The 17,072-nt window shown below is 48.3% G+C and overlaps 1 protein-coding gene across 3 annotated transcripts in view; it reads left to right on the top strand.

The window, feature by feature from the left end:
- Positions 1 to 17,072, top strand: part of LOC117404241 (plexin-B3-like) — a 38,784-nt gene that overhangs the window by 14,392 nt on the left and 7,320 nt on the right. For 2 of the 3 annotated variants that reach the window (XM_059017314.1, XM_059017315.1), the window contains exons 3-27: positions 67 to 246; positions 1,205 to 1,333; positions 1,570 to 1,670; positions 2,177 to 2,309; positions 2,686 to 2,845; positions 3,001 to 3,109; positions 3,526 to 3,634; positions 4,048 to 4,422; positions 4,814 to 4,939; positions 6,191 to 6,313; positions 6,961 to 7,054; positions 7,409 to 7,575; positions 8,040 to 8,191; positions 8,558 to 8,663; positions 8,744 to 8,880; positions 9,254 to 9,427; positions 9,857 to 10,022; positions 11,606 to 11,842; positions 12,589 to 12,750; positions 13,299 to 13,447; positions 14,094 to 14,194; positions 14,482 to 14,696; positions 15,501 to 15,679; positions 15,920 to 15,986; positions 16,201 to 16,347. In XM_059017314.1, the coding sequence (XP_058873297.1) occupies positions 67 to 246; positions 1,205 to 1,333; positions 1,570 to 1,670; positions 2,177 to 2,309; positions 2,686 to 2,845; positions 3,001 to 3,109; positions 3,526 to 3,634; positions 4,048 to 4,422; positions 4,814 to 4,939; positions 6,191 to 6,313; positions 6,961 to 7,054; positions 7,409 to 7,575; positions 8,040 to 8,191; positions 8,558 to 8,663; positions 8,744 to 8,880; positions 9,254 to 9,427; positions 9,857 to 10,022; positions 11,606 to 11,842; positions 12,589 to 12,750; positions 13,299 to 13,447; positions 14,094 to 14,194; positions 14,482 to 14,696; positions 15,501 to 15,679; positions 15,920 to 15,986; positions 16,201 to 16,347 (3,798 nt within the window). The remainder of the gene's footprint in view (positions 1 to 66; positions 247 to 1,204; positions 1,334 to 1,569; positions 1,671 to 2,176; positions 2,310 to 2,685; positions 2,846 to 3,000; positions 3,110 to 3,525; positions 3,635 to 4,047; positions 4,423 to 4,813; positions 4,940 to 6,190; positions 6,314 to 6,960; positions 7,055 to 7,408; positions 7,576 to 8,039; positions 8,192 to 8,557; positions 8,664 to 8,743; positions 8,881 to 9,253; positions 9,428 to 9,856; positions 10,023 to 11,605; positions 11,843 to 12,588; positions 12,751 to 13,298; positions 13,448 to 14,093; positions 14,195 to 14,481; positions 14,697 to 15,500; positions 15,680 to 15,919; positions 15,987 to 16,200; positions 16,348 to 17,072) is intronic. The other variant, XM_059017316.1, reaches the window with a different exon arrangement.

Raw genomic sequence — 17,072 nt, 5'->3', positions numbered from 1 at the left:
TAAAACCTGGAATGGATTGCAGTGCTGTGCTGTGGGAGTCTCATTCCCACCCGTGTTGTTCCGCAGGACTCTGTGCGTTCCTACCCCTGTGGGTACGAACACACCCCCAGCCCCATCGCCAGCTCCGTGCCCGTGGAGACCACACCCGCCGTCACCATGGAAACGCAGCTCTCTGCTGTCGCCGCGACGACCGAAGCGGGCCATACCATTGTGCTGCTGGGGGACAGCCAGGGGCAACTCCACAAGGTAGTGTACAGGGGGGAGTGACAGGGCTTTATTATTTATTATTTATTTATTTATTAGCAGAAGCCCTTATCCTGGGTGACTTACAGTTGTTTCAAGATATCACATATTTATTCAGTTGGGTTTTTACTGGAGCAATCTAGGTAAAGTTCCTTGCTCAAGGGTACAGCAGCAGTGTCCTCCACGGTCTTCTAGCTCCGCGGTGTTGAAATAGTGTTTAAAAACCCCGACCCCAAGTGAATTCAAACAAGACAGCTACCGAGAGAAAGAAATGCATCTCTCTTCTCTCTCTCCTCTCTCTCTTCCCTCTCTCTCTTCTCTCCTCTCTCTCCTCTCTTCCCTCTCTCTCCCCTCTCTCTCCTCTCTCTCTTCCCTCTCTCTCTTCTCTCCTCTCTCTCTCCTCTCTTCCCTCTCTCTCCCCTCTCTCTCCTCTCTCGCTCGCTCTCTCTCTTCTCTTCTCCTCTCTCCTCTCTCCTCTCTCCTCTCCTCTCTCTCTCCTCTCTCGCTCTCTCCTCTCCTCTTCTCTTCTCTCCTCTCTCCTCCTCTTCTCTCTTCTCTCCTCTCTCCTTCCCTCTCTCTCTTCTCTCTCTCCTCTCTCCTTCTCTCTCCTTCTCTCTCTTCTCTCTCTTCTCTCTCTCCTCTCTCGCTCTCTCTCCTCTCCTCTCCTATTCTCTTCTCTTCTCTCTCTCTTCTCTCTCTCCTCTCTCCTCTCTTGCTCTCTCTCCTCTCCTCTTCTCTTCTCTCCTCTCTTCTCTCTCTCCTCTCTCGCTCTCTCTCCTCTCCTCTTCTCCTCTTCTCTCTCCTCTCTCTCTCCTCTCTCTCTCTTCTCTCTCTCCCCTCTCCCCTCTCACTCTCTCTCCTCTCTTCTCTCCTCTCTCTCTCTCGCTCTCTCTCCTCTCTCCTCTCCTCTCTCCTCTCCTCTCTCCTCTCTCTCTCTTCTCTTGCTCTCTCTCTCTCTCAGGTTTTTCTGCAGTCTCGTTCCCACGGAGAGGTGTACAGCAGTGAGACGGTGCAGCCCGGGTCTCCAGTCAGCGCTGATCTGCTGCTTGATGACGTCAGAGAGCACGTCTACGTCATGACAGCCTTCACGGTGAGCGGCAGAGAAGAATAAAAAATAATCTGTTTCTCAGTACGTCTCGAGAGAGCAGCACTGACACAGTGAGAGAGCCAAGCATCCAATGACATGGCACAGGACAGTTTAAATCTCTCTGCCAGGTAGTTCTGAGGTTTTCACAGTTAGCCTATCCCTGCATTGCCTGCTGTGTCACTAGCTTTGTATTGTCTGTAGGGATGGTTGAATAAGTCAGATGCGTTTTCTGTCTGCAGGTCAGCAAGCTGCCAGTGTCCTCGTGCGGCCGACACACAGACTGTGGCTCCTGCCTCGCTGCCCGAGACCCTCACTGCGGGTGGTGTGTTCTGCAGGGGAGGTGAGATAAGACCCTCGCGCTAGTTTTGCCTAAAATAATAATAATAATAATAAAAAAAACTATAAACATAATTTTTAGATCTTTTATTTAACATCATGTAATTACAAAAAACAACCAAAAAACCAAAAACTACACAGCACAGTGAGTAAGTATTTAATGTTGGATTTCATGTTTGATTTTGCAAAAAATCCACTCTGAATATCCCTGTAGTTGTTTGCAGAGTTCCGTGTGTGTTTAGTGTGTGTGTGTGTTTAGTGTGTGTGTGTGTTTAGTGTGTGTGTGTGTTTAGAGTGTGTGTGTGTGTGTGTGTTTAGTGCGTGTGCTGTTCCACGTTGCTGGTCAGATTTGCAGGTGATCTGTCTGTGTCTCTATCCAGAGGGACTCTTTGGCACACATTCCCATCTACTACACACACACACACACACACACACGCACACACACACACATTGCCCTTATTTGCACTTGCTTTGTAATGTAACGTTCTGATTGGTCGTTCACTGTTCCAGCTGCACCCGGAAGGCGGAATGTGAGCGTTTCGAACAGGCCAATCACTGGCTGTGGAGCTATCGCCAGGGGGAGGAGTGTGTTGCCGTGCAGAGGGTCAGCCCAGCCAATCGGAGCCGAGATGAGCCGACAGAGGTGTGGCCTCAGGAAAAAAGTCCTCGTCTGACAGACTTGGGTCAAATCCCAGTGTAATTGTGCAATTCATAATGACAATGCAACTGAAACTGTAGTGGAACCATAGACTGTAGTGGAAGCTGTTTGTTTGAGGAAAAAAATAATTGTGTTGTCTGTATTTGTACCTGTGATTGATTCTTGCTAGTTATTTAGAATAAACAGTAAACATGTTAACATGTAGCTGTCTATGTAACTAAAGCAGCATAATTGTAACTAACTGAACAAAATAGGATTGAATTGTAATTTCATCAAACAGCGTTGCTGTAGTTGCAGTGGGAGGTGAATATTTGCCCCAGTGCTTCTGTAATCTCTGCCCTGCTTTGTGTCTTGCCCCCAGGTGTCTCTCACTGTGCAGCGGCTGCCCTGCCTGGGGGCGGGAGAGTCGTTCTCCTGCATGTTCGGGACTCTGCCGGGCCAGCCGGCTGTCGTCACGGGAACCGAGGTCACCTGCCAGTCACCCCCGCCCGAGCAGGTCCCGCCCAGCGACCCGGGCAAAGGTCAGAGGAGAGGGTCAGGGGGTCAAATGCTGTTCCCAATTTATCATTTTTATTCCCTCTGTCACTTTGTTAGAAAGACATCGAGGTTGTGTTGCTGGCGTGCTTGTTATAATCTCTGTGGCTCTGACTGTCTCTCTTCTCGGCTTGGTTTTCAGACCACGTCGTGGTCAGTCTGTCGCTGAAGTTCAATGGCGTTGCCGTGGCCGCCACGGAATTCATCTTCTACGACTGCAGCGCCGTGTCGGGGCTCAGCGTTAGGGCACCGTGAGTCCACGAGAAGCTTTAAACTTTTTAAATTCAGTACAACACACGTTTTATGCAACTGTTTTTTCTTAGCTGCAGTCACTTGAAATAAAATGTAACGCCTGTGTGTGTCTGTGTGTGTGTGTCTTCTTGTGTCTGCCTGGGTGTGTCTGTGTGTGTGTGTGTGTGTCTGTGTGTGTGTGTGTGTGTGTCTTCTTGTGTCTGCCTGGGTGTGTCTGTGTCTGCGTGTGTGTGTGTCTGTCTGCCTGTGTGTGTGTGTCTCTGTGTGTGCACGTGTGTGTCTGCGTGTGCCTCTGTGTATGTCTCCGTGTGTGTCCTGTGTCTCTGTGTGTGCGTGTGCGTGTCTCTGTGTCTGTGTGTGCGTGTCTCTGTGTGTGCGTGTGCGTGTCTCTGTGTGTGTGTGTGCGTGTCTGCAGGTGTCGCAGGTGTGTCGGCAGTGACTGGGAGTGTAACTGGTGCCTCCTGGAGCATTCCTGTACCCACGAGGAGAGCTGCCCAGCCCATCAGATCATCTTCAACCACAAGGTCAGCACCGAGACGCGCTTGCAAAACCTGGAGTCTGGGACACCAGAGGTGGCAAAAAGACTCCCGCTGCACAGCGGTGTGATCCATTCCTGGTTTTGCTGGGAGTTTAATAATCAGACACACCTGAGCTTGTTAGCTAGACACACTGGGGCTGATCAAGCTGGTAGCAAAACCTGGAATGGATCACACTGCTGTGCAATGGGAGTCTGATTCCCATCCCATGTAATTCTAGTATAGTCTAACTGCAGTTGCAATGTAATTCCAGTACAATCTAGTCTTGTGATATTTAACTGCAGTTTGCAAAACTAAAAAGTTGACAAATTACGTGTTTAACTCTTTTTAATCATTCTTTCCTCCATTCATTAACATTAAAAAAAAAACCACAAATGTTTTAATTTGATTTCTTATCATAGTTCATTCCAAACAAACTAACCCCCATTCTCCCGACTAATAGCCCTTTCATCCCTCCCTCTGCATCCACAACCAATCGCCAGCCTGTGTCCGTCCCCAGCCCTGCCTCTTCCCATACTTTATCCAATCAAATCACTAGTTCCCCTCCCGAACCATCCCAGCCTCCAATCCGATCGCAGCTACCAGGTTCTGCGGCCCCACCCACAACTGGAAGCCCCTCCTCTGTCCCTGGGTGGGCCACGCCCCCTGTGGGTTTTGACTTTTCTGATTGGATTGACTGGGAAGAGGTCAGCAATGGTCCCTCCTTCTCATTGGCTGAGGAGGCCAGTTTGATTTCTGACCCTTGGGAGCCCGTGGCTTTAAAATCTGAAAAGCAGGTATGAATTGGGTGGCTGTCAAATTTGAAATGACAGAGAATGTGGCTGATTTTAGCCCACGTTACACACGTATATTACAGGAAGCTGAAGAGCAGCTCCTGAACTCTCAGTCAAAGCACCTTTTTAAGAGGTTTTCTAAAAAAAAAAAAAAAAAAACGATGAATCGCAGTGCATAACCATACTGAAGAACAGCTGCAATCGCCACAGAACGTTCAGCGAAAGGGAAAAATGTCTTTCCAAAAATTCTTACTGCATGTGTTTGAACAGCATTGACCCTGCGTCCTAGTTGAACAGCATTGTGGGTAGTAGTTCTGTTTTTATTAATTGCTATCTGTGTTCATTTTCGTTAATTTCTTTCCCTCCTCCTCCTCCCCCCCCCCCCCCCCCCCAGAGACTACAACCAATCAGAGGCCCCGATTCTTGCCCGTGCACCAGTGGTATACTGGGATCCTCGCTGGTTCCAGTTGGCTTTGAGACGCAGCTGATTCTGGAGGGGAAGAACCTGGACTTGTTTGAGGTAAGGGAAGGCTTGATGGTCCGGAGTTTAAAAGAAAGGGGTCTTCACCTCCCAGCTCAGCCACTGACTCCCTGTGCGTGTGTGTGCGTGTGTGTGTGTGTGTGTGCGTGACCCTGAGTAAGTCACTTCACCTCCTTGTGCTCCGTCCTTCGGATGAGATGTAAAACAAACAAGCTTGGAAGTGACTCTGCAGCAGCAGCAGCAGCAGCTGTTGTTGATGATTCATAGTTCACACCCTATGTAAGCTGCTTTGGATAAATGATTAAATAGTAATTGTTTTACACGGCTTAAAAACACTCGGGCGTGGAAGTGAATTGCCGTTGATCGGTACTCAGCTTGTAAAGGTGAGGGAAGGACGACTGATCTTGTTTTGAAATCAACATAGCAACGCACTAGAGCAAAAACGCTGGTCTGCTTGACTCGGTCTCTTCTAGTTTCAATCACACTGATGAAGGCACTGGAGCCCAAACGCTGGTCTGCTTGACTCGGTCTCTTCTAGTTTCAATCACACTGATGAAGGCACTGGAGCCCAAACGCTGGTCTGCTTGACTCGGTCTCTTCTAGTTTCAATCACACTGATGAAGGCACTGGAGCCCAAACGCTGGTCTGCTTGACTCGGTCTCTTCTAGTTTCAATCACACTGATGAAGGCACTAGAGCCCAAACGCTGGTCTGCTTGACTCGGTCTCTTCTAGTTTCAATCACACTGATGAAGGCACTGGAGCCCAAACGCTGGTCTGCTTGACTCGGTCTCTTCTAGTTTCAATAACACTGATGAAGGCACTAGAGCCCAAACGCTGGTCTGCTTGACTCGGTCTCTTCTAGTTTACAATTGAAGCTCTGGATTGCTATGAATTGCAATGTAAAATGGAGGCTGTGTGGTCCAGTGGTTAAAGAAAAGGGCTTGTAACCAGGAGGTCCCCGGTTCAAATCCCACCTCAGCCACTGACTCACTGTGTGACCCTGAGCAAGTCACTTCACCTCCTTGTGCTCCGTCTTTCGGGTGAGACGTAGTTGTAAGTGACTCTGCAGCTGATGCATAGTTCACACACCCTAGTCTCTGTAAGTCGCCTTGGATAAAGGTGTCTGCTAAATAAATAAAACGTTCAGAAACGAAGCGGGCAGGCGATTTTAACAAACTAACTCACAAAGGCAGGGGCCAGAACATTCGCTGCAACCTTTGGAAGCTCTTGAAGTGGCGGTGTTCTGCTGAGAAGCGCAGTGCCGAGCTGTTTCTGTGCTTTGATTCCAGGACCCAGCTCCGGATTACCACTGTGTGCTGGAGATCGGAGAGGCCAACCAGCGCCTCCCTGCCAAGCTGAACCGCAACCCCCAGGACCCAGCCTCCTACCACATCACCTGCCAGAGCCAGCAGGTAGGGACACAGGGGTGGGAACAAGGCTCCCGTTGCATAGCGCTTTAATCCACTCCTGGTTTCAGACACACCTGAGCTTGTTAGCTAGACACACTGGGGGCTGATCAAGCTGGTAGCAAAACCTGGACTGGGTGAAGCCGCTGTGAAATGGCAGCAACGTAAGGCTTCAACCAAGGAACCAGGGTGATTCATCCATCACGGAATGTCTGAGGCTTGCAAAATAAAAGCCACAGCGATCAATAACCGGTTAATCAATTATTTGTTTCATCACAATTGTGGACAAACTGTCTTTGAGTAAACTAAACCATAATGAAACTTACACAGCAGCCGAGGGAACGCGAAGCCACTTTCTCAGGAACAGCGGTGGCTTGAAACCTGGTTCCAGGAGGCCTGGTCTGAGATCGCTGCTGTATCAAACCCCCAGGTCTCCCTGTCTGGTGTGCCGCGCAGCGTCCTGAAACCTGCAGCCTCCTGAAACCTGCAGCCTCCTGAAACCAGGCTCCAAGCCGCAAAGTGACCCCGTGTTCCCTCAGGTTTATTGTAGGTACAAAGTTTGTATAAAAAACAAAACCTAGAAGTGAGTTTCTTTCTTTCTTTCTTTCTTTCTTTCTTTCTTTCTTTCTTTCTGTATTGATTTTCTCTCCCAGTATCACTACTCCGTCCCAGTCCCTGAATACACAGTACCAGTGTACCTACAGAGAGGGTCTTCGCATCGCATTGACAGCCACCCTGATGTGAACGGTAAGCTCAGCATTGTTTCCTGGTACATGAAGGACGGCCCTGAGACTCCTATTGCACAGCAGTGTCACCCAGTCCAGGTTTTACTACCAGCTTGATCAGCCCCCAGTGTGTCTAGCTAACAAGCTCAGGTGTGTCTGATTATTAAACTCCCAGTGAAACCAGGACTGGATCACACTGCTGTGCAGCGGGAGTCTGATTCCCAGCCCTGTACATTTCTTTCTGTCAACTATATATGGACCAAGAGCAATCTCCATGGAAGTGTGTGTCTGTATATATGTATATATATATCTGTATATATATGTCTGTGTGATATATCCCCGCTGCGTCTGTAACTCTCCCCTCTCCCCTCCGCAGTGACCCTGTATAACTGCTCCGTGGGCCAGTCTGACTGCAGCCGCTGCAAGGCTGGGGAGCCCCGGCACAGCTGTGTGTGGTGCGGAGGGGAGCAGCCTGGCTGTGTGTATCGGGGGTCCTGCCGGGATGAGGTGGTGGAGTCCTGTCCCGACCCCATCGTTCACTCTGTGAGTAAAACCAGCAGCAACCTGGGCTGGGACAAATGCATCCTCTCAATTCATACACAGAGACAGACACACACACACACACAGACACACACACACACAGACACACACACACAGACACAGACACACACACAGACACACACACACAGACACACACACACACAGTGACACAGTGACACACACACACACACAGTGACACACACAGACACAGTGACACACAGACACAGACACACACACAGTGACACACAGACACACACACACACACACAGACACACACACACAGTGACACACACAGTGACACACACACACACACACACACACACACACACACACACACACACACCATGCTAATAATTACTACAAGAGATTACCTCCATATAGGAGACCCAAATCAGGAACGTGTCAAATATAACATCACCTTATTTTCTAAAATTGTGTGTGTGTGTGTGTGTGTGTGTGTGTTTCAGATCGAACCCGTGGCCGGTCCCCTGGAAGGAAACATCGCCCTGACAATCACGGGTTCGAACCTGGGGCAGCGGTTTGAGGAGATCGAGCTCACGGTGAGCGCGGCAGGGCTGAGCTGCACACCGGACCGGAACCACTACCAAATATCTATCAGGTGAGATCAGGCTGGGAGATAACAGTCCTGCTGCACAGCAGTGTGATCCAGTCCAGGTTTTACTACCAGCTTCATCAGCCCCAGTGTATGCAGGTAACAAGCTGTAAATGCAATCCGAGTTAATTGTATCTTAAATACATATTTTAATCAATTCATCATGGTTGTCTATATTGCATATCTGTATTGTAATGATCTTCCGTATATTGACATGATGGTGTTATTTTCGTGTGTTTTTTAATTTACTCTCTGCTAGTTTTCACTGTGTTTTTGCTTGGAGTTCCTGCTGTCACTGAGACTCTGTGGTAATGTAATCTCAGAGAGGCCTCGCACCCCTGCTGATTCAACGCTGTGTTTGCGTCCCCACAGGATCGTGTGTGCTGTGTCCCCCAGCGTGGGGGACACCTCGGGGCCGGTCAGGGTGATTGTGGGGGACCGGGAGCCCGCTGTGTCCACGCAGGTCTTCACTTACCAGGTAGGAACCCCTCAGTGGAAGGAAGGCTGGCATTTTCCCTGGGGGAGACACGTCCTCATTTTTGTTCGGCTGCTTTTCAGAACCCAGAGCTGACGTCAGTCTTTCCAGAGAAAGGTCCCGTAGCGGGCGGGACGTCCCTCACCATTAACGGGACCAAACTGAAGACGGGGCAGCCCAGTGATGTCACCGCGTTCGTGGGTCACGTGCCCTGTGAAATGTGGGTACTCCCCCCAGAGGGACAATCTGGGACCAGTATAACGCTATCCGAAAAGCAAGGCTGGCAAGCAGAGATTTCTTTAAGCAGATGTAGTTTTTTTTATTTTTTAATTGTTTTATTTCTTTCAAATAATATTTTCTAAAGGGGCTCCCGAGTGGCGCATCCAGTAAAGGCGCTCCACGTGGAGTGCAGGATATATATATATATCATTTTTTTCTAGAACTGTGTTTGTTTGCTACAATTTAATGACAAAAGAGAGACACACTGGAGTGTGTTTGATCATTTGGATCAAGCTGTCCACAGGTTGTTTGTTTCAAACAGTAAAATCTGAATCGTATTTCTGTTTTTTGTTTTCTGTGTCTCTTATAAACAGGGTGGAAGTGGAAGACACTTTTTTGGTGTGCCGCACCGACCCGGCCAATCAGACGGAAGCACTTCCTGTCAGGGTGCTGTTCGGCCAGGCAGAGAGGACGCTGGGAAACGTAGTCTTTCACTTCAGAGAAAATCCATTCATCGCTAAAACAAACGCGTCAAAGAGCTTCTACAGGTAAGAGAAATTAATAAGCATTTCTATTTTATTTTTATTTTGTTTAAAATTTTAAAAATGATTTTTGTATTTTCAATTAACGAGATGTCCTCACTTATGTTAAAAAAAAAAAACTTAGCTAGCTAAAAACTTTACTGAAACTTGTTCGATAACTAAGCAGTTTGATCCATTCCTGGTTTCACTATGAGTTTAATAATAAGACACACCTGAGCTTGTTACCTGTACACACTGGGGCTAATCAAGCTCCTATTAAAACCTGGACTGGGTGACCTCACAATTCACTGATACACCTTGAATCATTACACCCAGAATTAGCACTAAAATTCAGTCTTTGGAACCAGCATTAAAACCAGGCCTCTCACTCCAGGAGGGTGTGTCTGTGAAATCTCCCTTGCACGCTAACTCTCCTCTCCCTTTGTGATGTCACAGTGGTGGGCGTGTCATTCAGGTGAGTGGTCGGAACCTCGACGTGGTTCAGAACCCTCTCCTCCAGGTGTGGGCGGAGCCTTCGGAAGGTGGGTGGAGACGAAGGAGGGGGCTCGGCCAATCCCAAGCCAGGCATCAACGCAGCACTGAAAACAGCACTCTGAAAGAGGTGAGGGGAAGACTATATCTTGGAAATCACCCCCCCCCTCCCCCCGGATAGGCACAGCCAACTCACTGTTGATTTGAATCATCCCTGACTATTAAACACTCGATAAATTCAACGACAAACGTTTTGACCAGAGGGCAAAGAAGACTTCTAGTGGAAACGTTTGCCGTTGAATTTATGAAGTTTCTTTCAGTGTTTCTATTGAAGACGCTGAGAAAGACTTCTAGTGGAAACGTTTGCCGTTGAATTTATGAAGTTTCTTTCAGTGTTTCTATTGAAGACGCTGAGAAAGACTTCTAGTGGAAACGTTTGCCGTTGAATTTATGAAGTTTCTTTCAGTGTTTCTATTGAAGACGATGAGAAAGACTTCTAGTGGAAACGTTTGCCGTTGAATTTATGAAGTTTCTTTCAGTGTTTCTATTGAAGACGCTGAGAAAGACTTCTAGTAGAAACGTTTGCCGTTGAATTTATGAAGTTTCTTTCAGTGTTTCTATTGAAGACGCTGAGAAAGACTTCTAGTAGAAACGTTTGCCGTTGAATTTATGAAGTTTCTTTCAGTGTTTCTGTTGAAGACGCTGAGAAAGACTTCTAGTGGAAACGTTTGCTGTTGAATTTATGAAGTTTCTTTCAGTGTTTCTATTGAAGACGCTGAGAAAGACTTCTAGTGGAAACGTTTGCCGTTGAATTTATGAAGTTTCTTTCAGTGTTTCTATTGAAGACGCTGAGAAAGACTTCTAGTGGAAACGTTTGCCATTGAATTTATGAAGTTTCTTTCAGTGTTTCTATTGAAGACGCTGAGACAGACTTCTAGTGGAAACGTTTGCCATTGAATTTATGAAGTTTCTTTCAGTGTTTCTATTGAAGACGCTGAGAAAGACTTCTAGTGGAAACGTTTGCCATTGAATTTATGAAGTTTCTTTCAGTGTTTCTATTGAAGACGCTGAGAAAGACTTCTAGTGGAAACGTTTGCCGTTGAATTTATAAAGTTTCTTTCAGTGTTTCTATTGAAGACGCTGAGAAAGACTTCTAGTGGAAACGTTTGCCGTTGAAATTATGAAGTTTCTTTCAGTGATTCTAAATGATTTTATTAACATTACTACATATAATACAAACACAGTGACACGAAATCCGTGAAAAATATTTATAATTTCTCTTGTTATTATGAATGTATCTAAGAGGTTGGAGATCAAGTTGAGAGTGTGTTTCGTTCTCTGGCACTCTTTGCTGTATCAGCACCCTCTCATCCTGATCCGAGGCAGCCACCCAACACTTAGAAACACATCGCAAGGCGTTCAACCTTAAAAAAAACAGAAGCTGATATTCATGAATTCAGTCTGTTTCTGCAGAAGCTGTTTGTGGTTGAAACGTTTCGCACGCTTTGTTGTCGACGCTCCGAGTGTGAGATCTGCGCTCCCAGCGATTTATTATTACAGGTGTAGCTGCTTGCTGAGAGGCACCGGTGACTCAATGTGAGAGTAGAATACACAGTTCACTCTGCAGCGTTTGAATCTGGTGGCCCTGTGTGCTGGATCTCCCAGCCCTTGTTGCAGAAAGCACCATTAATCTCCCCCACCCCGTCTTCGCAGTTTTCCGAGGTGTGTGCGGTTCAGTCCTCGGAGGTCATGGAGTGCCCCTCGCCCCAGGTCCCGGGAGGATGGGGGGTCTCGGGGGTGCTGTTCGTTTTGGATAACCTCAGGGTCCCGTTCAGCAGTGTGGGGACGGGGGAAGAGTTCCTGTACTATCCGGACCCCGTCTTCAAGCCCCTCACCGAAGACACGGAGCAGCCCTACCACTTCAAACCGGGCAGCGTGATCATGGTGGAGGTGAGCCGGGAGTTTTTTTAAATTTTTTAATTTAATTTTGAATTTTTTGTTTTTTCAGTTTTGCTTTATACTGTGCAGCAACTGTAATTTACTCTGCTTTGCCTGTTTATTAATCTGCTTTACCAGACCTCTCTGTGCTTTACAATGCTTCCCTATGCTTTACCAGACCTCTCTGTGCTTTACAATGCTTCCCTATGCTTTACCAGACCTCTCTGTGCTTTACAATGCTTCCCTATGCTTTACCAGACCTCTCTGTGCTTTACAATGCTTCCCTATGCTTTACCAGACCTCTCTGTGCTTTACAATGCTTCCCTATGCTTTACCAGACCTCTCTGTGCTTTACAATGCTTCCCTATGCTTTACCAGACCTCTCTGTGCTTTACAATGCTTCCCTATGCTTTACCAGACCTCTCTGTGCTTTACAATGCTTCCCTATGCTTTACCAGACCTCTCTGTGCTTTACAATGCTTCCCTATGCTTTACCAGACCTCTCTGTGCTTTACAATGCTTCCCTATGCTTTACCAGACCTCTCTGTGCTTTACAATGCTTCCCTATGCTTTATCACACTTTGCTGTGCTTTTACTAGGGGACTCTGTTTTTTCTAAGGGAGTAAGTCCCTCCATACCTGCACCAGGTCCTGGTTTTCAGAGCTCCCTTTGTTCCGGTGCACATATTAAAAGGACCCCTCTGAACTGAGCGCAGTGCGGGTCCCAGATGGGAATGTGACCCCTGTGCTCTCCTGCAGGGGACGGGTCTGACCCTGGCGATGACCCGGGCGGAGGTGTCTGCGCGGGTCGGTGATGCGGACTGTGCAGTGAAGACGCTGGACGATGTGCACCTGTACTGCGAACCCCCCCCGACGCAGCCAGCCTCACTGCAGGGAGGGGGAGCCCTGCCGGAGTTCATCGTGAGTGACTCCCATTGCACAGCAGTGTCACCCAGGCCAGGTTTTACTACCAGCTTGATCAGCCCCCAGTGTGTCTAGCTAACAAGCTCAGGTGTGTCTGATTATTAAACTCCCAGTGAAACCAGGACCGGATCAGACTGCTATGGAATGTTTCCAACCCTGGTGTGCCTCTGCGTGTGCCTCTGTGTGTCTCTGTCTATGTATGTATCTGTCTGTCTTTCCGTGTCTTTTTGTGTGTGTCTCTAAACAGCAGCATGGACAGGTTTATGTCTGTCTGTTTTGTGTGTGTGTGTGTGTGTCTGTCTGTCTGTGTGTGTCAGTGGGTGTGTGGGTGTGTGTGGGTGTGTGTGTCTGTGTGTGTCATTGTGCGTGTGTGTGTGTGTCTGTCTGTCTGTGTGTGTCAGTGGGTGTGTGGGTGTGTGTGGGTGTGTGTGTCTGTGAGTGTCAGTGGGTGTGTGTCATTGTGCGTGTGCGTGTGCGTGTGTGTCTGTAAGCACTCCCATGCACATGTTTACCCCCCCTGCCCCGTGGCTGTGTCCCGTGTCCAGGTGCAGATGGGTGGACTCCAGTTGAAGCTGGGCCGGGTGCAGTACGACTCTGCCGAGCCGTCTCTCTTCCCTCTCGGTGCTCAGATGGGGCTGGCGGTGGGGGCCGTGCTGGTGGTGCTGGGGGTGCTGGTCGTTGTTTTCATGTACAGGTCAGTGTGACTGGGAAGCGTTGCACAGCCCAGCTGGGCTCAATCCCTTTTGAAAATCAACTCCCCTCCATCTATTGAGCAGACGTATGTGTGTGGCTTGAATTGGTTCGCTGTGTTTGCATTGCGATTCTGGAATTGCATGCGTTTGATCAGCAGGATGTGCGTTTTGCTCAAATAAGAGGAATTGGAAATGGAATTGATTAAATGGGAATTGGAATTGAAGAAAGAACACACGCACACGCACACGCGCACGCGCACGCGCACGCGCACGCGCACGCGCACGCGCACGCGCACACGCACACGCACACGCACACACACACACAGACACGCGCACGCGCACGCGCACACGCACACGCACACACACACACGCACGCACACACGCACACACACAGACACACACACACACAGACACACACACGCACACGCACACGCACACGCACACACACACACACACACACACACACACACACACACCGCTTTGTATAGTATTGTCATATATACTTAACGAAACACTGACAAATTGAAAAATGTGACGTTTGAAAACAAATATAAAAATCAAACATTTCAAGAACGTAAGAATATCTAAAGAATGCAATGTTTTTAAAAGTGTCGATTTTTAAAACAAACGTCACCCCCCCACACACAGGCGCAAGAGCAAGCAGGCAGTGAGGGATTACAAGAAGGTCCTGGTGCAGCTGGAGAACCTGGAGATCAACGTGGGGGAACAGTGCAGGAAGGAGTTCACTGGTATGTACTGGAGCGGCTCAGCGTTACTGGAACTGGCACAGGGGGTCCATCTACACACACCGCTGTAGAGAGTGACTGGAGCTGCGCTGTGCAGCATCCTTGCTTTTAATGCCAGCGTGGTTCGCCCCAGTGTGTCGAGGTAACAAGCTCGAGCAAGTCTGTTTATTAGACTCGCAACGAAACCACAGCGATACACACTGTGGCTAATCAAGCTGATAGTAAAACCAGGATTGGATCACACTGCTATGCAAAGGGAGTCCTATCTGTGTCCCTGCTCTCGTTTCCAGACCTGATGACTGAGATGGACCTGACCAGTGATCTGGGGGGTCCGGGGATCCCCTATCGGGATTACCGCTCGTACGCGGAGCGGGTCTTCTTCCCCGGGCATCGCGAGTGCCCCCTCAGGACAGGGCTGGACGTGCCCGAGTCCCGCAGGCAGACCGTGGAGCAGGGCCTGGAACAGCTGTCCAGGCTGCTCAACAGCAAGCTGTTCCTCATCAAGGTGAGTGTGGGGGGAGGGGGAGGGGGAGAGATTGAGAGAGAGTCGAGGGAGATCGGAACAGATCAGCACTTTGCTCTGGACTGTACAAAATGCAGTCAAGTCATTTCTTCCCTCGATTCACAAGCCATGCCCCCGACTTCCCACAGCTAGACAGGGAGTCCAGACTGGGATCAGTACTGGGAGAGACCGAGGCCACAGCACAGCTGGCTTCACTATACATTTATACACGCCACAACATGAGAGATACATAAAAAAGATGTACTGTAACTAGATAAAGAAAATAAATAACATGTCTAATTGTATTATTGATGTTTGTCTGTTTTGTTTATATGTAAAAGCTTTGGCAGTACTGTACATATTGTCATGCCAATAAAGCATTTTTTGAATTTGAATTTGGAGAGAGAGAGAGAGAGAGATTGATTGACAGATTAATGGATTGAAGTTAATGGATTGAACCTGACGTGATTTGCCCAAAACAAATACTTTATTACAATTGAAATAACCGCAAGCAAGACGAAAACAAAAGTATTTAACAGTTTCCAGAGACGCAGAGCGAAGCAGCCTCTTCTCCTCTTCCTCTGGTCTAACAAAGAGTTCAGTTCATCTCTCTCTCTCTGTTCATCCACATGTTGGAAGCTGTCCCTCAGCAATCTCTCTCTGTCCCTACATGTAACTCTCTCTCTCTCTCTCCCTCTCTCTCTCTGTCTCTCTCTCTCTCCCTCTCTCTCTCTGTCTCTCCCTCTCTCTCTCTCTCGCTCTCTCTCTCTCTGTCTCTCTCTCTCTCCCTCTCTCTCTCTCTCTCAGTTCATCCACACATTGGAGATGCAGCCCGGCTTCTCTCAGCGTGATCGTGGGTACGTGGCCTCCCTGCTCACCATGGCGCTCCACGGGAAGATGGAGTACCTCACTGACATCATGAAGACTCTGCTCGGGGACCTCGTGGAACAGTACGTGGCCAAGAACCCCAAACTCATGCTGCGCAGGTAAGCAGGCGAGGGGAGCCACGGCCACGAGCCACTGCACCACGAAATAAAAGCACCATGTCACTCGCATATCCACCACTCAGAACTGTAATCTGATCACATTGCCGGTAACTTGTAGCTTGAATTGTGCACTGCAGGATAAAAGCAATGGAACAGCAGGTTAGGTATTTCATTCAGATTTATTATTTTCAATTCGACAGACCCCGGTGCCTCTCTGATTTGTGTTGTTTTCCCCTCCAGAACGGAGACCGTGGTTGAGAAGCTCCTTTCGAACTGGATGTCCATCTGTCTCTACTCCTTCCTCAGGGTATGCCTGTCTGATTCAAAACACAGCTAACAAACATAAACCGATCTGGTGTATCTAAAGTTGAAATGCTCATTAACCCTTCTTCGTGTGTCTCGATGTATCGCTGTCCTTGTAATATAACAGGTTCATATTGGACCCTAACAGTAAGTGTTATGTAGCGGTTATTTTTATATTGAATTGTATTGTATCTGAAGTCCTCCCACTGCTATCCCAGGATACCGCTGGAGAGCCGCTGTACATGCTGTACCGAGCCATCAAGTACCAGGTTGACAAGGGCCCGGTGGACGCGGTGAGCGGGAAGGCGAAGAGGACCCTCAATGACAGCCACCTTCTGAGAGAGGACCTGGAGTATCACGCGCTGGTGAGTGCAGCCCCCTCCTGAGAGAGGAGCTGGAGGAGCTGGAGCACCACGCACTGGTGAATGCAGCCCCCTCCTGAGAGAGGAGCTGGAGGAGCTGGAGCACCACGCACTGGTGAGTGCAGCCCCCAGCCCCTCCTCTCTGGCCTCGTCTCCACTGCCTCTCCCTGGGTATAACCAAGGGTGTTCCCAGCTCCATTTCACACAGCATGGTTTCATATCTCCTCGCACCCAAGCGCCGCAGAAAGCACTGAAGAGACAAGCTGGTTTTCCAGCGCTTTTCTCTTCTTGCTTCGTGACAAAACTTCTAAGACCTGCAGACAGATGATTTCTCTCTAGTTTTTTATAATCATGCTGTTTCTTGCCGGGACTCCCTTGTAAAATGAGATGTACAGCTCTAGAATTTTAAGATTGAGACGTAATAAAAAATAAAAAAAACACGATATGACCATCATTTAGATCTTTAATTTAACATCATGTAATCCAAGAAACTACAAAATGTTATTACAAAAAAATAAGTCTATCGGAAGCCATAATAGTAGCTATAGTTTTTTATCGTGAAGTGTATGGGGGATAAACTCCAAAGGGCTGGTGTGCAATTCAGTATGTTAACAAGGGAACATTATTCAGCAGCTTTCATTGGACTCTATATAGAATGAACTCACTCAGCTTCATAGAGGGTGTGTGATTCAATATGTTAACAAGGGAACATTATTCAGCAGCTTTCA

The sequence above is a fragment of the Acipenser ruthenus genome, chromosome 56 (assembly GCF_902713425.1).
Source record: "Acipenser ruthenus chromosome 56, fAciRut3.2 maternal haplotype, whole genome shotgun sequence".
Classification (NCBI taxonomy): domain Eukaryota; kingdom Metazoa; phylum Chordata; class Actinopteri; order Acipenseriformes; family Acipenseridae; genus Acipenser; species Acipenser ruthenus.
This window is presented reverse-complemented; position numbering and strand designations above follow the sequence as displayed.